Here is a 23,428-nt window from a genome sequence, read left to right on the forward strand (position 1 = left end):
CGATTTTGACGAGCCTCCGAAAACGGCCACCACTATGCCCACGGCAACCCCCGCCCCTCACCCTGCCTCGGAGCGCATTGTGACCGAGTTCCTCTCGCTTAGCAAATGCGTCCCCAAGGCAGAGTATCTGTATTTCTTCAACTTAGGCGCTCCAGCAGACGCGGATCTATACAAGACCCCCACCGAGGAACGACCCGAAGTCCCTTTCTACTTCCAGAAGCGATGGCTTGCCATCACGCGCGCATTTCACCCCTTTTTCTCTTTACAACGCCAGCAAAAGCCTCTACCGAGTCCCCATGATAGGGCTTTTGAGGAAACTATTGCCCAGGAACAGGCCGGGCTCGATGCGCGGCTCGCTGCTTCCTCGGTGGAGGATCCACTGAACATCCGCCATGTGCAACAATTTGTTCGCACGGCGCCTGTCCAAGTGGATCAACAGCACGATCCGTCCAAACCCTGTACGTACGCGCTTTCTAACTCTAGCACACGTGTATGTCAATCCCCAAACCACATCTTTCTGTGAACTACTAGAAATTCCTAATTGGATCAACACAAATTTGGGTGCAGCCCAGCTCGGACCCGCACCACACTTGGCGCCGTGTGGACAAAGGCCTACGCCGCGTGGCGGGGAAAGTCGTAATCCATCGGGCAATCGGCAAGCCACTGGCGCAAATACGACAACGGTGACCGACGAGATTGCTCGAATCCGTGCAGCTGCGCAGGAGCGAAAACGTAAGCGACATGCAGCCAATCACAGCGCCAATTGATTTGTGACAGTTGACCTATCGGCTGTACCCCGCGCTTGGCGTAGAACAGATATATCCAATCATTTGCATCGATATATTTAGTGATACATTTTAGTGCATAGACCTAGTGACGAGATGCCTCAGCAACGCACGCTGCATATGAGCACAATGCAGCTGATCTGACTGGCGCCGGCGCATCGCTGCCTGCACGTGGGGTGTTGTGTGCATGTATTATAATAGCGCCGCTCGCTATCAGGAAAATTACCTGGCCAAGCCACTCCCATCATGTCTACGGCTATGGAGAAGAACCTTACGGGCGCCGTCAAGCGCATGCCTACGGTCAACACTGGCGATGAGGCAGTGAAGACGAGCGAGGCTGCGCCTCGCTTCGCTCCCCGTCAGGCTAAGCCGTTCGATCAGAAGGAACTATTCCAGTACAAGGTTCCTGACTTCACCCCTCAGGACCTGCTCTCTGCGATCCCTAGCCACTGCTTTGAGCGCTCGACTTTCAAATCGAGCCTGTACCTTCTGGCGGACTTTGCCATGGTCGCTGCTCTCGTGTACGCTGCGACCTGGATTGACACGCTCTCCACCTACGTTCACTTCTCGACTTCCTTCGCCTCGGAGTCGGCAGTTCAGACCGCTGTTCGCTACACTCTGTGGACCCTGTACAGCTTTACCCAGGGCCTGGTCTTTACCGGTATCTGGGTTATCGCCCACGAGTGCGGCCATCGTGCTTTCAGCCCCAGCAAGGATGTGAACAACACGGTGGGCTGGTTCCTTCACTCTGCTCTCCTTGTGCCTTACCACTCGTGGCGCATCTCGCATGCCCGCCATCATGCTGGTACGGGCCACATGACCCGCGACGAGGTCTTTGTTCCTCGCACGCGTGAGCACCAGGGTAAGCTTCCTCTGTGCCCTGCTGGTGACGACAAGACCATGGAGAACGTGCAGGCCAACGCCTCGTTTGGCGAGCGCGTTGCTGAGCTTCTTGAAGATGCGCCCCTCTTTAACTTTTTGGAGCTTCTTATCCAGCAGCTGGTCGGCTGGCCCCTGTACCTCCTTTTCAACGTCTCAGGCCAGATGCATTTCCCTAAGGGCACTAATCGTAAGTTTACCACGCTAACCTCCAGACTTCAACCCCGACTCGGTGATTTTTGACAAGCGTCATCGCGGCCAGGTCATGGTGTCCAACCTAGGCATCGGCCTCACTCTTTCCGCTCTCTGCGCCTGGGCCTACTTCTCGCCGGGCGGCTGGGAGGAGGTGGCCAAGTACTACATTGTGCCCTACCTCTGGACCAACAACTGGCTGGTAATGATCACCTACCTGCAGCACACCGACCCTCTGGTGCCTCACTACGACGCCTCGGTGTGGACCTTCCCCCGTGGCGCTCTCTGCACGGTTGACCGCAACTGGCTCGGCCCTGTCGGCCCCTGGCTGCTGCACGGCATCAGCGAGACGCACGTTGTGCACCACGTCTGCAGCAAGATCCCTCACTACCACGCCTGGGAGGCCTCGCAGGCGCTTCAAAAGCGTATTGGCGTGCACTACATGAAATCCAACGAAAACGTCCTCGTTTCGCTCTGGAAGACGATCCGTGGATGCCGCTTCGTGGAGAAGGAGCCTGTTGCTTTCTACCGTAATTCTAACGGTGTTCCGAAGTCTACGGCGGTTTTCCCCTCGAAGGAGGACTCGGGTGTGTCTTACACCGAGTAAATACGTTCAAATATCGTACACAAGGGCCTTTTCCTGCCCTGGCTTGCCTGGCGTAGAGCTTGTGAATATATATATAGCCTTACCTTTCTGACTTTCCGTCCAACGCGCGCAGCCTATATCCACTTTAGTCAGCTTTTTGGGCGAGCGACACTCCGCTGCTACGTGCACTGCATCGTCATGGGCAAGCTCGAACCTAGCACGACTCCTACGCAGTAGGTTATCGAAGATACATGCGGTACTAATCACACAGACCCCCTAAGGATGACCCTTTTACACCCGAGCAGCTGGCGCAGTACAACGGTGCTGACCCGTCCAAGCCTGTGTACGTTGCTGTGAAAGGTACGTCGTGCGCAGCGTCAGGACAGAGACTAACACGTATCAGGGACAGTATTTGACGTGTCTCCTAGGCGCGAGATGTATGGTGTGTGTTTATTCGTTGCTCACCTCTAGCCCCTGGCAGCGGTTACCATGTGTTTGCTGGCAAGGATGCGTCCCGGGGTCTTGGTATGTCGAGCCTTAACCCTGAGGACGCTGTGGCCGACTACTCCACGCTCGATGAGGCGCAGATGAAGGTCCTGAACGACTGGGTATGTACCATGGCGAGAAGAGCATATGCTGACCATTAACAGTTTGAGTACTACAAGAAGCGGTATAACATTGTAGGCAAAGTGGTCGCGTAGACATTGTTCACCAATAATGAATTATCAATCCTATTACTGTACATCCTCGAGTAGTGCGTCTGCCGGTGCCACGCCTTGCTGTCGTCTGCTGTTAGCAGGAGTACGTACGTTAGTGCGCCGGGAAAGAGAAACGTAAATCGGCCGCCGCTTTTAAGCGGTGGGGGGGTATGTTCGTAGCCGATCGGGAGGCCACACCGTGTACATTGAAAATCATACTGGTGTTCGAGTGTTCCATCGGGTCTGCATTAGATTTGCAACACCTACCGCTTCACCATTTGGCCACGGCCCTGCGAAGCACTGATTTTGTAAATATGTGCATGCTCACGCGAGCCATCCTCTTTCTCGGCAGAATCCAAGCAGCGCAAGATGCGCGTCTTGTCTAATGGGCGTTCTGGCAGGAGCTTAATGGCCTTGTTACAGACCAGCACAAACTCGCCGCAGAGGCAGTAATACACCAAAAGGTCATCTTTTTTGTGCATATCTGACTCTCCGATTGCGTTTCCGGGATTTTTTTGTCTGTATATTGTGTCAGTATCATCTCTTTATCAGTGTCGCTACGCACTCCTGTGCGGTTCGTGCCATGATGGCCTCCCAGTCTGGGGAAATTCAGACACGACATGCGCGGTTAGTAATTCCATAAAATTCGCTGTGCGAAATCTCTAGACGATCATGGGCGCCGACCTCTCCAAGCTGCGCGGCGGCGAGGCCGTCCAGCGTCGCTCAAATGAGCCTTCCACTACGGGAGTTGCTACAGACGCTCCTGATCTAAGCGCCGTCAAGAGCGGCGGACCTTCTGACCACCCCGATCCCGAAACTTTTACGGAACAGGTCGTAAATGACGTTGAAACTGTACAAGAAGCAAGTGCTACAAAAGCAGATGACTCACTTGCCTATCACCGCGAACAGGTCCAGCGTCTGCGTGGAGAACAGGCTTCTACGGACAAGGGCGACGAGTTGCTGCGTAGTGAACTCAAAGAGGCAGGCCTGCTAGACCAGCGCGATGCTGCCGAGTCGAGCGATGCATCGTCGGATGACGACAGTGACTCGGACGATTCCGACGACTCGGGCGAGGACGTCGATCCTAATGTGACGCAAACGCTGGATGTGGACGAAGGCGGTGCAGGAGACAATGAGCCGCCCGCGACCAAAAACGAGGTCCTGGAGACAGAGATCCCTACGCCTTCGATCTCGCAAGTTGGCCCGGAAGAAATGCCGCTTCTGCAACACATTGGCCACATTCACTCGATTGTGGACAGCGTAGTGCTGGTTGCCCAAACGCCCGACCCTAGAGAGATACAGGGCCTTCCTGTGGAGCCCAAACCATTTGATGTGCTCGACTCGGAGAGTCTGCTGTGCACTTCGGATGGCCGCGTGATTGGTCTTGTACGTGAATTGACTAACACAGGTGTATGAGACGTTTGGCTCCGTCCAAAAACCCATGTACTCGATCCGATTTCCAAGCGTCGACGCGATCGACCGAAGCCTCATCCAGCCGGGTGTTCCGGTTTACTTCCTACCTACCAGCAGCACCTATGTCTTGACGCGTGCCATCCGCACGAAGGGCAGTGACGCAAGCAACATCTGGGACGAAGAAGTCGGTGAAGACGAAGCAGAGTACAGCGACGACGAAGAAGAAGCTGCTGCTAAGCGCCGTGCCAAGCAGGAGCGCCGCGCGCGTACTGATGAGGCGAATGCAGGCGCCGTTCCTAGCAATGAGATGGATCCTCTGGAAGCTTCACTGGGGCCGCTGGGCGGTTACCCTTCTGGCGAAGGCCCTAGCACGCGCGGAAGCAAGCGCAAGGATAAGGCACGCCGTGGCCGTGGCGGTGCTTCGTTCGGCGACTTTACAGGTGGCGCACCGCGCAAGCGCGGTCGTCCGCATGCCTATAGACAGCCTGCTGCACCGCACATCAACCCTCGTTTTGCTGGACAATGGCTGCAGCCTGGCCCGATGCCCTATGGAATGCCGATGGGAATGCCGATGCCGCCCTTCCCCCCCAGCCCTTTTGGCATGCCGCCTTTCGGTGGAAATGCGCACGGCGCTTATTCGCCTAACCATGCCCAGATGGACGCCCCGTCGGGTGCGACGTACGATCCTCGCGCGCCGCACTTGAACCCCCGCCCTCCCTCGGGCTCCGACTCTCCGTATACCCCGCATTAGGTACTCAGGTCACAATTTACCATTGGCGTGTGTCGCTATGTAAAAATGGTCATATTTAGATCTTGGCGAGCGAGCTGCTGTTGTCAAGGTGGGCAGAGAGGTCCGAGGTAAGGAACTCGCTGGGCTTCTTGGCGCGCACCTGCTGGGACAGGTAGCGGCGCGAGAGATCCACAGCCTTGGCGTCGAGCTTGAGCTTGGAAGCCTCGTCCTTCAGGAGGTCGTCAATGTACTGGGGAGTGACCTTCTTGCCGTCCACAGTGCTGGCACCGTGGTAGACCCACTGCCAGAGCGAGATACGCGAGATCTCAGCAGTAGCAGCGTCCTCCATGAGGTAGTTGATCGGGACACAGCCAAGACCCTGAACCCAGTTGGCGCAGTAGGCGAGGAGGGCCTGCACGTTGGCGCGAGCACCCTTCTCGGTGATCTTGCCCGCGACGTTGGGGTTGAGAAGGTCGAGGGCAGTCACGTTCACCTCGGGGCGGCGGACATAGTATTGGTTAGGACCAAGCATGTGCTTGTTGAACACCTCAAGGGCGATCTTGACCAGCGCGGGGTGGGCAACCCACGTACCGTCGTGGCCGGCCTTGACCTCGCGGAGTTTGTCGGCACGGACCTTCTCCATAACGGCATCGTTGGCCTTCTGGTCGTCCTTGATGGGGATCTGGGCGGCCATACCACCGATAGCAGCCACACCACGCTTGTGGCAGGTCTGGATGAGGAGGTTCACGTAGGCCTGCATGAAGGGAGCAGTCATGGTAACGTCACCACGGTCGGGCAGCACAGCACTCTGGTTGTAGCGCTGGCGCTTGATGAACGAGAAAATGTAGTCCCAGCGACCGCAGTTGAGACCCGACGAGTGCTCACGGAGCTCGTAGATGATCTCCTCCATCTCAAAGGCAGCAGTGATGGTCTCGATCAGCACGGTACCACGGATGGTGCCGCGGGGGATGCCGATGTAGTCCTGCGACAGGTTGAAGATGTCGTTCCAGAGACGGGCCTCAAGGTGCGACTCCATCTTAGGGAGGTAGAAGTACGGACCGAAGCCGTTGGCCACAAGCTGCTTGGCGTTGTGGAAGAAGTAGAGACCGAAGTCGAAGATACCACCAGAGATGGGCTGGCCGTCAACGAGGAAGAAGTCCTCGTTCAGGTGCCAGCCACGGGGGCGGACAATGAGAGTAGCAAGCTGATCAGCGGGCTTCAGCTTGTACTCCTTGCCGTTCGACTGCTTGAAGTCGACGGTGCGGTTGATGGCCGCGTTCAGGTTAACCTGACCGTTGAGGTTGTTGGCCCAGGTAGGCGAGTTCGAGTCCTCGAAGTCGGCCATGTAGGTGTAGGCACCCGAGTTCAGGGCGTTGATGACCATCTTGCGGTCAACGGGGCCGGTGATCTCAACGCGACGGTCGCGGAGACCAGGGGCGGGCTTGGCACCAACCCATGAGGGGTCCTCGCGGATATCGCGGGTATGGGGCAGGAAGTCCAGAGTCTTGCCGCCGTCCAGCTCGACCTGGCGGGCCTCACGGGCCTTCAGGCGCTCCTGGCGGGTACCCTCGAAGTTGCGGTGCAGCACAGCCAAGAACTTGATGGCCTCAGGGGTGAGGATCTTGGCGTGGTCACCAAGCACAGGGGCGAGAATACGAACACCTTCAACAGACATGATTTCAGATGTGTGGGTAAGAAGCAAGCGTCGTTGCCCGATTCCCTTATATCCTCCCGCTCGAGCCGGGCGGATTGCTGCCGGCTCGGACGGCCCCGCGACCCCCGCAGTCTGTGCGCTTCATACGGGGCCACCTTCGCGAGCTGCACGGTAAATCTGTCCAATCATATTGCATAGTTTGCACGAAGCTCCGGCAAGACCCACCGATGTCTAAGCCGGGTATAATTATTACGTCATGTTTAAAAAACCACGTGTATTTAGTCAGATGTCTGGCCAGGGGCTGAGCGCGGCCTCATGTCCCACCTTGCGCAGTTCGCGCCGAGTCTATTCACTCGCGGGCCGATGGCCCGATCTGCAAGGTAAGTAAATCGGGGGGCGCACGTTTTCGATTGCTACATCCGGATTCATTATTACGGAAGATTTGACAGGCACATTGGTTGCCTTATGCAGCTGCGCGCATCTTCTGAGTTCCCTCCGTCGATGGGTGGCATCGAACACGTCCTGCTCAATTTTTAACTAGCTCTGGCATACTTCTCCTACCTACGGACACTATACTATCATCGACTACGCCAAGTACACTGGGCTTATCAGCTAGCTGATTAGCGTATCTACAGATTATCTGGGCACCTCCCAAGGCCATAATCGAGTGAAATTTCTTCGCTTTGTTGTGTGCTTATTCGGTCAAGATGCCACTTAGTGCAGAGTCATCGGTGCGATCGCCAACGAAACGGTGGTCGTCCATTCTCTCACAGCCTTCCATCTTCAGGAAATCATCGGCCGATCACATTCATCGCTACTCGACCATCGAGTCGGCCGGGCCAACATCCCCCGATGTTAAGCGCCTTTTCCGGACGAGGCGTTCCGTGTCAGCGGGCGATGCGGCTTTTGATGATCCATGGGAAATGCGCTCCGCCTCTTGCTGCGAGTTTGACCGGTTACGGAACAACTTGGGCTTGGACGATGCTGATTCTCTGGACAACATCTTCCAGCGTTTCTTTGAGATCTACTCTACAACCGACTTGCAGGACGAGCGGGACACGAGCTCTGATTCCGAGACGCTCTCTTCTTCAGAACCACACTCTTCGGACAGTGATCCATTTCTTGCCGCGGAAGCAGGACAGGCGCCTGCTGCTGCAATCCCCTACGATCTGACACCAAGGGTTCTTCCCAGCCCACCTGTTATTTCGAGCATTCCTCCGCCAAAGCCCGCACGGTCTAACCGCCGGCCAACAGTGAACCGATTGTCTACGATTCTCACACCTCTTACCGAGCATCCTAGCTTGGAGCACTCCGAATCTCACCACAGTGGTCATGGCCGCGACTCTCCTGCTGATTCAGAGAACCGGATAGATACGCCACCACTGGATCCTAGCCAATCGGCGTTGTCCTATCTACTATCGAACCACAGTGGCAGTGTCGAATACCATGGATTGAGCCTGACCCCGACACATTCCCTCAAAGGTGAGATCGGACACGGCATGTCCCGGTCATCGACTATGTCTTCTCTTCCTACAAGTTCTCCTTTGGGTTGGAGCACATTGGGTCCTCCGGCATTGCCGTACTCTGGCGTTTCAAGCGCAGAGAGCAGCCCTCTTTCCCGGAAGGAACAAATTCTTCCATCCCCCGCCGACTATTTACAAGAGGTTACCAAGTCCACCACATACTCGCCAGATGCTGTACCTGGTCTGAAAGATTCGCCTTATCACCCTGCAGTGATGATTGCTCCGATTGGGAAGTCGCCCCGCCACTCTGATCTCCCCATGTTCACCAATGCTTACTGATGTATCGTAACCAAACCAGCCTATGTCGGCGCAATAATTTGGACAAGACACCCTGTTGGCTGCTGCATCCTTGGTTTAGCGCCACGCGTCTCCCAGTACATCTTGTGGCTGCTTTCCCTTGATGCATTCGGTTCACGAATTACGCATTGCCACTCCACTACGTTGCAACTGTCCAATCATGTATAATAATTAGGGGCTTAGATTTATACGGTACCGATTCCCAGCGCCACGAAATCGGGCAGCACTGCACCGCAGTTATGACTAATTGATTGTCAGCGCATAGTTGAAGAGCACTAAGCAGGTCCCTGATGGGCGAGCCAGACGCGGTCACAGGCCTACCGACTGTTTTAGCAGCACGTCGCAAGACGCTTGCTGCCGTTGCAAGGGGCGGAGTTTTATCAACTCAACGCTTCTTAGATTACCACCTCACAATACGTCTTTGTTTTCTTCCTGAAAACTAGACTTTTGAAGAGATTGGTGTCGATAACCTTGGTTTTGCGGTCTCGAGGCATTTGGTGCGAAACCCACCCCAATCACGATGTTTGTGCGTATTTTCCTACGATAAGATCAAAAAACTAACACAATATAGTGGCGATTTGGTGTTGCGCCGGTGTCTACTCTGACTACATTGCTGGAGAAGCCGGATATCACAACCGAAGATGTCCTGAACGAACCTGATCTCTTGCAGGAATGCAAGACGAACAACCAGAAACTAATTGCATACATGCAACAGACGGAAGTTTTGCAGCGCCTTCTTGACTATGTTATTGGTGCTGTGGAAGTCGAAGGCGTTGCAGGCGATGACACCGAGGAGAAGGTGGGATTCAAGTACGTATTGATAAGAGATTTCCGAGCGAAACTAACCATCTTCACAGATATCCCTATCTGGCCTCGGAAGTGCTTAGCAGCGAGATTCCCGAGGTTTCCTTGGCCTTGTTCCAAAACGCGCAAAGCTTGCTGATGCCGTTCTGGGACAAGTTCCTGTCGACACAGCCTGACTCATCCGGTCAGCCGGTGCCTTTGCACGCCCATCCACTGACTTCTGCCACTTACCACTCCCCTGAAGACGATGGGAGTGACTCGGATGCTAATGTAAAGACCGACAAGAAGTCAAACCTCCGGAGCGCTGAAAAAGTCACCTACTCGGGACGCACGCACGGCCCTGGGCACACCGTACTCGCAGGGTACTGGGCCAAGGTGAACATGATGCTTCTTGAGAAGCACCCTCAGGAAATGATGATGTTTGTCAAGAGCATGCCTGCGGCCGTCGAGGGGCTCGTGGCTCAATTCGAGACGCCTGCTGTTGTGGACTTGCTCTTCCGTTTGATCCAATGTGAGGATTCGGTGCCTGATGCAGGCATTATTGAGTGGTTTGCTGAGAACGATCTTATTGCGCGCGTCGTGGCATTGCTCTCGCCGCATGTCTCTACGGAGCTGCATAAAGCTGCATCGGAGTTCTTGAAGGCGATTATCTCACTCTCTGCTCCATCGCCGTCTTCATTGAACCAGATTACCATCCAAGAATCCTTTGGTGGTCCTGGCGAGATGCTGATGGGCGCCGGTGGTGTGAACAACTTGCTTGTTCGTGAGCTGGCTAGCGAGGAGAATGTAACCAAGATGACCTGTTTTATGTTGGACTTCAAACCCACATTCAAGTCTTTCTCTGGCAGCTTCACAGAGGAGTCTTCTCGGAAACCTTCTCTGTCGATGCGCGGAATGAGGGATACTATGCAACCCCTGCGCGAAATTGGCTCTTCGGATGAGTCGGCTGTTGAAGAGGACGATGACGAGGATGAAGAAAACTGGCAACTTCACCTCAACCTCAAAAATCGGCGCATGTCCCTTGCCAACTCGGTGTCGGCTAGTGGCGGTGCCCACCGTGATTCTTCGGCCACGGTGCGCCCTACGGGCTTGCGCCGCGCCAGCTCGCTCAAGCAAGGACTCACGCAAACTGCAATCACCTCGGCCTTTATCAACTGTGCCAGTGTTTTCATCGAGCTGATTCGCAAAAACAACAGCGACTACTTTGAGCAGCACTTATTCCACACGTTGCGCAATTATCTCCTGCTGCGCCAGCAAGAGTTGTCCGGGCAACGTCACCAGGAGCGCATGGCGCAAAAAGTTTCGGAGGATGGCCAAGAGAAGCCAGATTTGACTCTGGAAGATCTTCCCTTTGAGGATGACGACGACGCAGACGGCATGGAGGAGGCCATGGCTGAAGTCGCTGAAAAAATGGGCATTGTTCACCTTGGTCCCCTCCTGAAGACCCTCTCTGACCGGATACCCGATTTGCAGGAAATGATGAAGAACCCCAAGCTCCCTGTCCCTTATGTTTCTACTACCTTGGGCCAGATCGAGCCACTGACTCATACGCGCTACTGCATTGCGGAGCTTTATGCGGAAATGCTGCATTGCTCCAACATGATCTTGCTGAACCGTGAACCCAACGTGGGTCCGCAGTACTCGCCGACTGGCTCTCTGCTGGGCGGCATCGAAGGCCTCCAGAAACTCGCACGCACGCTGCAAGGCGATGATGGTCCCCCGCTGCCTGAACCAGCTGACACGACGAGCCAGACCGACAAGCCTACATTGACAGTCCAAGACGAGGACCCCGAGGAAGAACCACACACGTCCGAACAACTCGACTCGGACAACAATGCTGGTCATACGCAAGGTCGCCTTTCTGTTCCCGGCACTCCAGGCGGCTCCCAGAGCGGCGATTCGTCCGAGTCCGAGGGAGAGAATGGGGATGGTGACGACGATAACGATGCGCACAGCATTGCCTCGGCCCTGTCGAGCATGTCGCTGGCTGACCTTACTGCACACTTCACGAGCAGGCCTCCGTCGGTGGACGACAACCAGATTGGCCAGACGGCTGGTGACTATCTTAAAAAGCAGTTGCTGGACTTCCAGGTGATTCCGACGCTGGTTGAGCTGTTCCTGAACCACCCTTGGAACAACTTTCTGCACAATGTTGTGTACGACATTCTGCAGCAACTGTTTAATGGCGATATGGACACTGGAATCAACAAGCGGCTTACTATCTCGACCTTCACGCAGGCCGGTCTTATTGACGCGATCCTGGAAGGATCGCGTCGTAACCAAGAGTCGTCGAACCAGCTGCGCCATATCCGCCTGGGCTACATGGGTCACTTGAACTTGATTGCTGAGGAGGTGGTCAAGCTGTTGGAGAGGTATCCTATGGATGTGGGCAGCAAGGTCGAGTCCTGTTTCCACCAGCCGGACTGGGACAGCTTTGTGAACGAAGAACTGCGTGTCTCTCGCGCCAAAGAGTCTATGCCGCTCGCAGGTGGCCGCCCGACCGGCGGCGGCCAGGCGTGGGGCAATGAGAACGAGCCGGACGACTGGTATGCCGAGTCGGAAGGCAACAACACGTTTGCTCGTTACCTCTCCTCGCAAATGCGCAATGAGTCGACTGAAGATGACGAGGCAGAGGAGAGCGATATGCTTGCGCATATGAGCGAGCCAAGCGGCCTCGGCTCGTTTGTCGGCGATGAGCATGCCATGGAGGACAGTGAATGGGGTCCCTTTGCCGACTCCAACGCGCATTCGGCCTTTGACTTTATTTCCACAGGTGCTCTGGCGGGCCGTGAGGAGCAAGATGCTAAATCCGTGCAAGAGAACCTCACACCGGCTGACTGGGCTGCTGAGTTCCGTCGTGATGCTGTGAACGCCATGCCGTCCGACACGGCTGTCGACAACGACTCGGATTCGGACTCTGCCGGCAGTGGCCTCAACCGTGAGGACAAGGACAGCACGTCTGGTACTGATTCGGATGACAACGGCGGCGATGACTCGCCCTACGTCGACTTGCACAAGCCGGCATCGTTCCGTCAGCGCGCTCAGTCGTCCGAGGCACTCCCTGCTGCGCGCAACCCTGAAGTACAGGACGAGGCAAAGAATCAGGCGGAACATTGGCCTGCTGCCTCTGCTGCAAAACATGCGCGCACGTCGTCAAGCGGTGGTGAAGACAAGGCGCCTTCGATTGCCATGGAGCAGCTGCCAGACGATGTGGAGCAGACTAAAGACGGTCTCTTGCGCCGCAAACTTTCGGATGGTACTACAGTAACGGTTCCTTTGGACGACGCAGAACTGGCTCACACTGGATCTGCGCTCGACATCTCCGACGATTAACAGTGTACTATGTACAGATAGCATTACATAGGCACACACCCAAGCGGCCTCGCCCGTGTTCCCTGCTAATCTCCGCATGTCCGCATCCACCTCCACATTTTCGCGGCACCCGCGACGAGCCTCGGCCGGCGTCATGCGTCATAATATCCGGCTTAGTCGGAGATTTCCGGGCAGGTCGATGGAAACTGGCTGATGGCAGTACCGTGCGTACCCCGCATAGCCGTTTGTAAAAAGGGCCACAAGCGAACTCCAGGCTTCTTACGAATCGTATTCCAATGACGAACGCATTTATTGTCGGCTCCAAGCGCACTGCCTTTGGCGCCTTTGGTGGCAAACTGAGCCAGCTTAATGCTGCTCAGCTTGGTGGCTATGCTGCCAAGGCTGCCCTCGCGCAAATTAAGCCGAACACTCCGGTCGACTCGACCGTCTTCGGTTTGGTGACGCACTCGGACTCGACGGCACCCTACCTTTCTCGCCACGTCGGCCACTACGCTGGTGTCCCGATCACCACCCCAGCCCTTACCGTCAACCGTCTGTGTGGCAGTGGCTTCCAGGCCGTGATCAACGCCTGCCAGGAGATTAACAGTGGCGACTCCCAAGTCGTCCTCACTGGTGGTACCGAAAACATGAGCATGTCTCCCTACACCCTGAGCGGCGTTCGTTTCGGCAACACTCGCTACGGTGTGGACCTCAAGCTCGTTGACAGCCTTGCTGTCTCGCTCGTCGACCAGGTTCCGGTCCCCACCCCCATGGGTATCACCGCCGAGAACCTCGCTGAGAAGTACGGCATTACCCGTGAGCAGTGCGATGAGTACGCTCTCCAGTCCCAGACCCGCTGGGCTGAGGCCCAGAAGGCTGGTGCCTTCAAGGACGAGATTGTCCCGGTCGAGGTCAAGGTCAAGAAGGACACTGTCGTGTTCGACACGGACGAGCACGCCCGCCCCCAGACCACCATGCAATCGCTCGCTAAGCTTCCCCCGGTCTTCAAGAAGGACGGTACTGTGACTGCGGGTAACGCCTCCGGTATCTGCGATGGTGCTGCTGCCAACGTCGTTGCCAGCGAAGACGCTCTGTGGAAGCATGACCTTAAGCCTCTTGCCCGCATCGCCGGCTACGGTGTGACGGCCTGCGAACCCTCGATCATGGGTATTGGCCCCGTCGCCGCCTCGAAGCTTGCTCTCGAGCGTGCTGGCCTGAAGATGTCCGACATGGACCTGATTGAGGTCAACGAGGCCTTCGCTGCCCAGTTCCTCGCTGTCCAGAAGGAGCTCGAGCTCCCCAACGACAAGACCAACGTCAACGGTGGTGCTATTGCCCTGGGTCACCCCCTGGGTGCCAGCGGTGCCCGCATCCTGTCCAACCTGACGTACAACCTGCACCGCCTTGACAAGAAGTACGCCCTTGGTGCCGCCTGCATTGGTGGTGGTCAGGGTATTGCTGTTGTCCTTGAGCGCGTGTAATTGTCTTGAACAAACTCGTACATTACGCAGTGCAACATATTTGATGACATAGTGCGACCTTGATATACGAGTATGATCAGCTTTACCAGTGGATCTTTCAGCGTTCAGCGTTGCGGCTATCTGATAACAGATGAGACTTCAAATAACATAAAGGGATCCGACAGAGTGTGTGTTGACTTTATAACTCAGTTGGTTAGAGTACCACGTTAACAATCGTTAACAAATCGTGGAAACGGATAATACCGTGGAAGTCCCCGGTTCGAGCCCGGGTAAAGTCACATTTTTTGAAAAATCATTTACTGAGTCAACACTTAGTTTCGTACAAGTACTATTTTGTTTTGGCCCCGAGATACTTGTCCCAGGCTTGCAGGCATCGTAGGGTATCTTTATCCGCAGGGTCATTGACCGTCGTTTGTGTGGAAAGCCATTTGTGAACGTCGGCAAGGACACATGCCTTCGCTTCGTCAGAGCACAACTGTTGAGGGGAGGGCCGTGTGCCAAGAAGCCACTCCACATAGGCAGACTTGCCTAAACGGCGCAGTTCATTTGGCAGTGGATACGACGCAGATCGCGTGAATAGATGCTGGATCCAAATGATATCTGGCATCTCCATTTTCTCCTTCACCGCCTCGGGATTTTCCAGTTTATCGGTCGGCTGGAACAGTACGGTGCGGAAGTGACGCACAGCGTGGAAGATGGGACCACAGTCATCCAGCGAAAGCGCATTCTCGCCACTCACGCGACGAATGCAAGTCAATAAATGCAGCAGAGAGAGTTCCAGCGTAGTCATATCACTGACCATTTGTAACTTCTCCGCTTCTTGATGAAGCCGGACAAGAGACACATGGAGCATAAAGGTCTGCATTGCATACCTTGCAAGATCCAAAACGAGTTCTTCCAGTTCAGCCGTCGAGTGGTATTGGCTGAGAATATGTGTCCGCAAAAATGCAAGACGAGCGCCAAGCTCAAGCATGTATGCGCTGGTATCCGACTCTCCCGAATCGGCAGACACAGCGATCTGGGGTTTGTCCAGCTTGAACCTGTGAGTGCGAGAGAGAACCGTGACAATCTCGCGCTTTACAGAACTAGCAAGTGGGGCAAGCATTTGGGATTTGAGCACTTGCGAGAATTGCTGCTCCCATTCGCCTCCGATTTTTTTCAGATGCGGCGAGTCCATTTTTCGGACGGAGCTGAGCCCTTTCCGAAGCACAACAAGTGTGCTGGCCATGGCGGTATTGTGCGACTGTTGCCCTGACGATTGCGTGCCTTGCAATGAGTAAGCGCTCTCATCTTTGTACACCAAGGAAGGCACTTGCTGGATCAGGGTTTCGAGGGCATGAGAGACCATCTGGACTACCTTTTGTTCAAGTCGATCATCCGAGGCACACGCTTTCAGCTCCGTGACAATGGTAGCGATAAAGCCACGCGCCTGTACTGGACCCTTTGCAGTATTTCCACTCGTGGCAAAAGCAGCACGAATCGCCTGCCTGGCCTCGGTCAGGTTGTGAGACACGGTACCGAGATAAGTCTTTTCCTGATGCGCAAGCATTTCCACCACTGGCTCTGGCTCGGCCACTTGAGCAGTGCTAGCTGAAGTGCGATCAGTAAGCAGTGAAATACGCGAAAAGAGCTCTTGGAAAATTTGGCGCAGCCGAGGATACGAATACACCAGCACAAACCGCCAAAAATCGGATTCGTGTACGCACTCGTTCGTGAGCATCCCAAAATTATGGGAGAAGGACTTCCACAGTAGGTTGGTAGGCGTACATTGCAGGTTCTGATGTAAGCCATACCCACGCACCTTGGACACCACCTCTAGAAACGTTGTTCCGGACGTGGGTTCATGTTTCAAGTGGAGCACATGCTCGAGCATGTGGACTTTGGTAAAGATCGGCGCCATTTCGTCCACGACAAGCGAATGAATACGCTCCCAAATGGCAGAGGTCCAGCGCTGAATCTGCTCCGCTGCATGGGGATGGGACGCGCTTGCGTCAGGCTGGTGGTGGTAAATAGCAGAAAGCGTGCGGGGAGGAAGCAACGGAGGCTGTGCCTCGCCCAGTGTCTTGCCGATCGCATAGAGGTCCAGAGCTGCCCTGATACGCTCCAGAAGCACGTCGCTAAGATCATCCAGCAGGTTGCGGACCACCTCAGGGAGCATTCCACGGTGCTCTGCGGCTTGCAGGGCCATGCCTAAAAGCATAGGTGAGAGGTGCCGCAGTCCACAAAGGAGCAGATTCTCAATCTGTTCCTGCAGGATTTGGGCTGCGTCGGGCAGCCATGTTAGGTGGGGTCCGACAAACTCGAGCTGTGCACACTCCGTCCGGAGCTCCCTGCCCACCTCGTCCTCGTCCGGAGGAGCATAAACAAGTTCTTCAAGCTCCTGTAGAGTCGACGCGGCGGCCACCACATGGCCAGCATGTTGATGAAGTGCCTGCGTATCTTGCATTGCATGCATCACATCGCATTCCAGCACGACGTCCATCTGCGAAGCAAGGCGCATGCAAAGGCCTGTGACATCTTGTGCGCGAAGCACAAGCTCCTTGGATTGTTGGACATGTTCCAGCTGTGCTTGGGCAGATTGAATGCGGTGCAACGAGGAGGAGACGCTTTCGCGCATGCTGGGTAAGTATAGATACATACGCTGTAGTCCGCGCGTCGAGCTTCTCGAGCTCCTGCCGAATGCACAACACCGATTTACGCAGTGGCCCAACATTGCCAACGCGTTCGAGAAAGTCTTTGGAGTGCGATGTGATCTGTGTGAGCCAAAACACCTACCAAAGTGTGGATTTGTTGGTCGACCTCGGTGATGGACATATTGAGTCTGCTCAGGGCGACACGCATATCGCTGTCCACGGATGCAACACGATCCATCATCGACATGTTCTTCTCTGCGTCTTCTCTCGGCTTGCCCCCATCAAGAGAGGAGCCGAGAAACTGGCTCGCGTACGACTGAGCGTCAAAGTCGTCGCGTAAGAAAGGTGATGCGTCTGGATTAGGGCGGCAACGTACCAAATGAGCTCTCTTTTGATCTGAATGGGGACGCATCCTGGTCGCCAGCTGGACCTGTCAAGGACGGAGCGTCGCCCATCGCGACGCGCGCTTCACGCCCTTCCATGAAACAGTGCACGGAGCGAAGCGCGTGGATGGGGAATTAAGCTCCGCCTCGAGCTCGGTCCATGCGGCTGCGAAGAGCGGCGCGTTCAACAAGGAGATATTGCGCAGGGTAGCGCAGCTATCTAGTCTCTGTATTCGGATAGTCTACCTATTGTGCCGCTTGCTTCTTCCGGAGCTCGAGCTCGCGCTGGATCAAGTCTTCGTGCCAACGTTCGATTTCTTTCTCGCTAGCGACAATACCACGTTGGCCGAGCTCCCGCATAGCCCTGTTGCGTACCAGGTTGTCGTGCGAGCGCTGCCCATGCTCGTAGCGAAGAAGCGCGTTCTCGGCGCCAAACACGAGTCCGATCGAGGCGGCTGAGTTAGACAGCGCACGTACCAGAAATGGTGAGCAGGCCCTTGAGGGCAAGTGTTTGGCGCCTGTGTCAGTAGATGCACGTACTTGAATCCCGGGAAGATGTGGTGCGCCATGAACACGCCTGTTGCGCCAACGACGGACCACACCACCGCTCCGCGGATGGCGCCAGACTGGGTAAGTCGCGCAGACGCACCTTTTGCGTCTCATACGCGTTATTGATATGCTTTTCTCTCCATTTCCGCCGGCTACGCCCTTGTTGCTCCGGGGGAAGCTGGGAGCCACTCGTGTCCATCTCGGACCGTTCTCGGAAGCAAGGGTCGTGTGGGAGGATGTGGAGGTTTCCGCCGAAAAAAAGTTGTGTTCCGAGAGACGATGGCGAAATCAAGCAAGAGCGAAGGGAGCGAGAGCGTGGTTGTGTCTTCTGGTACGTACCCCTACTAATGTAAGACGCTGTGAAGGCTGTGCATGCGTTTCTTTTGACGCACGCCAAGCCGAAGCTGGCTGCAAAGCTGGCGGACCAATACCCTAACCTCGGGCTTTCGGACGATGCCGAGAAGGCCGAGAAGATTTCGAATGCGCTCGTGAGCACAGTGAAGAGTGCGCTGGCCGTACCCAGCTCGGAGCTTGCTGTGGCTCTGCAGGGCGAGAAGAAGAAGACGCGCAAGGCCGACGAGGCCACTGACGACAAGAAGGCCAAGAAGGCCAAGAAGGCCAAGAAGAGCAAGGGCGACGAGGAGGCGGATGTGTCCATGGCTGACGAGACGGCCGATGTGACGGTCGAAGAGCCCGAGGCGCCCGAAGAGGAGCCGGCAGAGGAGCCGGCAGAGGTGTCGATCACCGAAACCGTCGCCCCGAATGCCATTGCGGTCACCGAGACTGTCGAGTCGCCTGCGCACAAGAAGAAGAAGAAGACGACCGGTGAGCGCTTCCAGCGTGTCAAGTCGGACCAGGTGGTATTTTTGGATGACCGTCTGAGGGATATGAGCTACGATGCCAAGGTAGGTTTTTTTCTTTTCTTTTTTTTTGCTAACACAGTCTGGCGCTGGCGACTATGGCGCGCGTGCGAGTGCCGACTTGATGGTGACGCAGGGCAAGGGCTTCACGAAAGAAAAGAACAAGAAGAAGCGTGGCAGCTACCGTGGTGGTCTGATCGACCAGGGCTCCCAGTATGTTCTATCACTAATGCAGCTCGATCAAGTTCACCTACGATGACGAATAGCGTCTATAGTTCCATCGCAGCTACTTGGACTGGCGTTCGCCGTGCGCAACGGCCTCGTCCCACATGCCGATCTCGAGCCGCGTCGCGCTGGGTGAGTAAGACAACGTACGTATTCCAAATTTCCTGGAGGTGGTCCACTTCGCTGGCCGACGGCATGAGGCGCGCAGCGCAGCGCTCGAGCATGGAAATGGTGCTCGCAACGGCGCCCAAGAATTCATCACCGCCGTACTCTTCTACCCACATTTCAAAGCTGGGGTCGATGGACCCTGCCGAGATCTGCGAGCGCTGGCGGTGCTCCTTGAGCCAGAGTCCCACTTCCGCGTAGCCATACGCACAAGAGGCAAGCGACACGAGCAGAGGAAGAATTCCTTCATGCGATACGTCCATGACGTAGCGTGTATAGGCCATCGTCGCGCGGCTCTCCTCCGTCGACTCGAGTTCGGCCTTGGAGATGCCGGCACGCTCACACAGCTTTACATGCATAGCTGTCTCGTCCACAGTAGCCTTGGCAATACCGAGGTAGTCGCCGATATCTTCGAGCGAGCTCGTGGGATCCGCAGCGGCCGCCGACCAGACGCGCGCGTAGTGTTTCAAGTAGATATAGTCCTGCCGCATGAACCACACAAACGCCGCTTTGGACAGGTGCCCCTCGCTCATGCGCACGGCAAATGGGTGGCGAGTGTATAGGTGCCACAGCGGCCACGAGCGTGCAATGAGGCGCGTTGACAATGGTGTCTCGCACCGCGGCGTGCACAGCGGCACACCCCGAGGCTCTGAGTGCGCACCGTGGTTCAACGGCCCCGGCCCATGTCCAAGGTCCTCGATGCTGCTCTGCAGGGCCTCTTGCATGAACTGAATGGCGTGTGCGACGGCGCGACGGAGGGATGTGTCGTGTGTATGCGCTGCGCAGATCGCCGAGGACAGGGTGCATCCTGTGCCGTGCGTCGCCGAGGTCGGAATGTTGCGCTTGGTAAAGAGGGTCGTACGCTGCGACGCTGCTTCGTACAAGACGTCGACCGTGTACAAGTCCGGCTCGTCCGGAGCGCTGCGGCGCAAGACGCGCACGTCGCGGGGATCGCGCACGAGCAGCAGGTCGAGATTATCCTGCTGAAAGACGGATGCGCCGAGAATCTGTGCCATGTCGCCTAGCTCCGTGCGTTCTGTGCGTGTAGAAAGAGCCGCGAGGCCATGTGTGTCGCGGTGGCAAGGTGTATCGGTTGCGCGGAAAGCGCTTGCATCTTCCGCGTCGGTGCCAAGGACGATGCCCTGAAAGCCCAGCTGCTTCAGAGCGTCGTTCAGTTCATGCTGTGCAATGACACAGTGGCCCCCTTTGACGAGCACATTTGCCGCGGAGAGCTGCGCAATGTCGCGCGCAGTCCGCACCATTTTCACCAAGCCCCTTTCCTCTGTCGCCTCCTGGCCCGCATGCTTGAGGATCTGCTCAGCCTCGAGCAGGTTTGGCGTCACTACATTGCACAGAGGAAACAAGTCGTCAATCAGGCTTGCCACGGCGTCGTGCGACAGCAAGAGCGAGCCCGAGGTTGACACCATGACTGGATCAAGCACGATCGGCGTCGTGTTTCTCTTTTTCCATTCGCCTAGGAACCTGGCGACCTCGCGCACAATCTCGGCATTGGCGAGCATGCCAATCTTGATGCCGTCGATGCGGATATCCGATGCGACCGACTCAAACTGCTGGCGCACAAACGCGGCGCTCGGCGCGTGAACGCCTTGCACCCCTTTGGTATTCTGCGCCGTGAGCGCCGTGACGACCGACATTCCGTACGTCTGCAAAGCCAGGAACGTCTTGAGGTCCGCTTGGATGCCTGCGCCGCCCCCCGAGTCGGAGCCGGCGATGGTCAGCGTACGGGGCACTCCGTTCATCGTGGGCCGTGCACACGGTACACACCTCCACCCGTCTTCCGCCATGGCCTCCGAAGCGCTCTCGTACGTGAACTCTACGCGTGCGCTGGCGTACCTCACGGAGCGTGGTGAGGACGCGCTGCACGCGGTCAAAGGCGCGCTGGGATCGGGATCGTCCAAGTATCTGGACGCAATCGATACCGGCGCGGTGCGCAAGCAGCTGGAGAGTACGAACGATAATGAGCGCCTCGAAGGGCTGAAGCATGTCGTGGCGCTTATCTCGAAAGGGCGCGACGCGACGCCGTTCCTAGCATCAGTGTTCAAGTTATCGTCGTCGACCTCGCTCGAGGTCCGCAAGCTCGTGTACATCGTGGTGCTGCGCTACGCACCGCAGCACCCCGACCTGGCGCTTTTGTCGATCAACAGCTTCCAGCGCGACCTGACCGAGCCAAACCCGCTCATCCGCGGCATGGCGCTGCGTGCTCTGAGTGGCATGGGCGTCAAGGCGGCGTGGTCTATTGTCGCGCTCGCCGTCGGCAAGGCCGTGCGTGATACCCATCCCTACGTCCGCCGCGTCGCGGCCTACGCGCTAATGCGCTGCTACCAGATGGACCACAGCAATCGCGACGTGTTGATGGAGCACCTCGGCACGCTGCTGCGCGACCGCTCGCCGCAGGTGCTAGGACCGGCGGTCGCGACCTACCTCGAGCTGTGCCCCGAGCAGTGGGACCTGTTGCACCGGCACTTTCGCAAGCTCTGCTATGCGCTTGCCGACATGGACGAGTGGTCGCAACCGATGTGCGTCGACTTGCTTGTCCGCTACGCACGCACGTACCTCACCGCACCCGAGCCGGACCGTGCCGCGATCGACTCTGACCTCGCACTGCTGCTGGACCACTGCCAGCCCCTCTTGTCGTCGATGAACGCGGCGAGCGCCCTGGCCGCGGCACGCGCGCTCCTGCTCCTGGGCCCATCGCAGCGCCACAAGCCCGCGATCCAGGCCATGGTCCGCCGCATGCGCTCGTCACACGACCTTGCCTATGTCGTGACGTTGCGTCTGCTCGCCCTGTGTGCGACGCACACGCCGCTGCTTGTGCCGCACATGACAGTTTTCTACGTGCGTGCAGACGACCCCGAGCACCTCGCGCTTGCCAAGCTGCGTGTGCTCGTGCAGCTTGTGCAGGAAGGAAGTGCAAAGGCCATCGCCGACGAGCTCGTCGTATATACCCAGGCCGCCTCGGCGGTGGCCGTCGAGAGCATCACGGCCATTGGGCAGGTCGCGTGCCGGTACGAGTCCGCGGCGGGCCACTGCCTCAAGCTTCTGATCGGCGTCGCGCAGGACGCGAGTATCGACACGGTGGTCGCGAGCCGCGCCGTGCAAGTCGCCAAAATGCTCATGGCCGCCATTCCCCAGGTGACGAGCGACAAGGTGGCGCTGCGCATCGTCGCGCAGTTTGCGCTGCGCCTCTTTGTGCCGCTCGCGCAGGCCGGCCGGCGGCGTACGTCGCCGCCGCCGATCCTGGTCGATCCTCCGTCGCGCACGGCCGCGCTGTGGATGCTGGGCCAGTACTGCGACGTGCCGTTTGTGCCGCATGGGAGCACGGACCTTGCGCCCGGCGCGACGCTGTGCCAGCTCATTGTCCCTGATGTGCTGCGGTGCCTCGTCGCGCACTGGCACAAGGAGCACCCCAGCGTCCAATGCCAGACCCTCACGCTCTCGGCCAAGGCGACTGTCGTGATCGGCGAGCAGGAGTCGAGCGCCAGGGTGCGCACAGCCGTACAGACGCTGCACTATGCCGTCCTCGCGCTCGGGAACCAGAGCCAAGATGCAGACGTGCGCGACCGCGCGCGCTTCTACGCGGGCCTCACGCGCCGCTTTGCCGAGGACGAGGCGCTGCCGAGCGGGACCGACGCTGTCGAGGACTACCTGCACCTGCACCAGCGCCTCGACCGCCTGCGCCTCCCTGGCGTGCGCCTTCGGCGGCCGCAGGTCAAGCACGTACTATTTTCCCACGACGCAAACCATGCCGCGTCCATGGCGAGCCAGCTCACGCTCGACGCGCCGGAGCAGCTCGCGCTCGGTGGTATGGCTACGTGGGACGTGCATCTACGGGGCTGGCGCGTCGGCCAGGTGCCGGACTGGGCGGATCCCGCGACGCTGCCTCCGGCCATCATCCGCATGCCTGAAGCGAACGCCGCGCGCCCCGATATGTCCAACGTGCGCTCCATCTCGAGCAGCGGCCCGCCGAGCTCGCCACGTGCGCCGCCTCCGCCGCCAGCGGTCGAAAAGGTCGTGCTGCAGCCGCGAGAGGCACAGGCGCCGGCGCGCCCGGCCGCTTGGAACGCGCGGCACGCCAACCTCGATGCATTCTTTGACGACGACGAGAGCAGCGACGGCGCAAGCCTCGACGACCCCGCGGCGGAGGACGAGGAGTACGAAGTGAGCGACTCGGATGTGGAGTCCGACGACCCCGTAGCGTAGAAAAGGCGTCGAAATTTTTGTCCTCCACTGCAATTTTC

At 57.2% G+C, this 23,428-nt stretch overlaps 9 protein-coding genes and 1 non-coding gene across 10 annotated transcripts; 7 read left to right on the top strand and 3 right to left on the bottom strand.

Moving 5' to 3' along the window:
• Nucleotides 1-1,031: 1,031 nt before the first annotated feature.
• On the top strand, nt 1,032-2,463 carry MJAP1_001833 (uncharacterized protein; the record flags this gene model as incomplete). The annotated part of the gene is made up of 2 exons (XM_060265783.1): nt 1,032-1,854; nt 1,880-2,463. The coding sequence occupies 2 exons, from the start codon at nt 1,032-1,034 to the stop codon at nt 2,461-2,463; spliced, it is 1,407 nt and encodes a 468-aa protein (XP_060121766.1).
• A 177-nt stretch (nt 2,464-2,640) lies between these two features.
• Nucleotides 2,641-3,143, top strand: MJAP1_001834 (uncharacterized protein; the record flags this gene model as incomplete). Its single annotated transcript, XM_060265784.1, has 4 exons — nt 2,641-2,675; nt 2,714-2,802; nt 2,914-3,050; nt 3,093-3,143. 4 exons carry the CDS (start codon nt 2,641-2,643, stop codon nt 3,141-3,143), a joined length of 312 nt encoding a protein of 103 aa, XP_060121767.1.
• A 669-nt stretch (nt 3,144-3,812) lies between these two features.
• MJAP1_001835 (uncharacterized protein) lies at nt 3,813-5,304 on the top strand (the record flags this gene model as incomplete). The annotated part of the gene is made up of 2 exons (XM_060265785.1): nt 3,813-4,526; nt 4,549-5,304. 2 exons carry the CDS (start codon nt 3,813-3,815, stop codon nt 5,302-5,304), a joined length of 1,470 nt encoding a protein of 489 aa, XP_060121768.1.
• Nucleotides 5,305-5,359: 55 nt separating this feature from the next.
• Nucleotides 5,360-6,958, bottom strand: MJAP1_001836 (malate synthase; the record flags this gene model as incomplete). Its single annotated transcript, XM_060265786.1, has 1 exon — nt 5,360-6,958. One exon carries the CDS (start codon nt 6,956-6,958, stop codon nt 5,360-5,362), a length of 1,599 nt encoding a protein of 532 aa, XP_060121769.1.
• A 6,211-nt stretch (nt 6,959-13,169) lies between these two features.
• Nucleotides 13,170-14,354, top strand: ACAA2 (acetyl-CoA C-acyltransferase; the record flags this gene model as incomplete). The annotated part of the gene is made up of 1 exon (XM_060265787.1): nt 13,170-14,354. The coding sequence occupies one exon, from the start codon at nt 13,170-13,172 to the stop codon at nt 14,352-14,354; it is 1,185 nt and encodes a 394-aa protein (XP_060121770.1).
• Nucleotides 14,355-14,528: 174 nt separating this feature from the next.
• Nucleotides 14,529-14,632, top strand: MJAP1_001838. Its single transcript has one exon. It is a non-coding gene; the product is annotated as a tRNA-Val (tRNA).
• Nucleotides 14,633-15,727: 1,095 nt separating this feature from the next.
• Nucleotides 15,728-18,118, bottom strand: MJAP1_001839 (uncharacterized protein; the record flags this gene model as incomplete). Its single annotated transcript, XM_060265788.1, has 6 exons — nt 15,728-15,750; nt 16,152-16,734; nt 17,746-17,825; nt 17,848-17,888; nt 17,911-17,996; nt 18,020-18,118. 6 exons carry the CDS (start codon nt 18,116-18,118, stop codon nt 15,728-15,730), a joined length of 912 nt encoding a protein of 303 aa, XP_060121771.1.
• Nucleotides 18,119-18,198: 80 nt separating this feature from the next.
• Nucleotides 18,199-19,045, top strand: SRP40 (jun-like transcription factor; the record flags this gene model as incomplete). Its single annotated transcript, XM_060265789.1, has 4 exons — nt 18,199-18,250; nt 18,274-18,824; nt 18,862-18,992; nt 19,015-19,045. 4 exons carry the CDS (start codon nt 18,199-18,201, stop codon nt 19,043-19,045), a joined length of 765 nt encoding a protein of 254 aa, XP_060121772.1.
• A 20-nt stretch (nt 19,046-19,065) lies between these two features.
• THI20 (trifunctional hydroxymethylpyrimidine kinase/phosphomethylpyrimidine kinase/thiaminase) lies at nt 19,066-20,929 on the bottom strand (the record flags this gene model as incomplete). Its single annotated transcript, XM_060265790.1, has 2 exons — nt 19,066-19,132; nt 19,155-20,929. The coding sequence occupies 2 exons, from the start codon at nt 20,927-20,929 to the stop codon at nt 19,066-19,068; spliced, it is 1,842 nt and encodes a 613-aa protein (XP_060121773.1).
• Nucleotides 20,930-20,972: 43 nt separating this feature from the next.
• Nucleotides 20,973-23,390, top strand: APL6 (AP-3 complex subunit beta; the record flags this gene model as incomplete). The annotated part of the gene is made up of 1 exon (XM_060265791.1): nt 20,973-23,390. One exon carries the CDS (start codon nt 20,973-20,975, stop codon nt 23,388-23,390), a length of 2,418 nt encoding a protein of 805 aa, XP_060121774.1.
• Between the last annotated feature and the right edge of the window lie 38 nt (nt 23,391-23,428).

This window comes from Malassezia japonica, chromosome 2, assembly GCF_029542785.1.
Source record: "Malassezia japonica chromosome 2, complete sequence".
In the NCBI taxonomy this organism is placed as follows: domain Eukaryota; kingdom Fungi; phylum Basidiomycota; class Malasseziomycetes; order Malasseziales; family Malasseziaceae; genus Malassezia; species Malassezia japonica.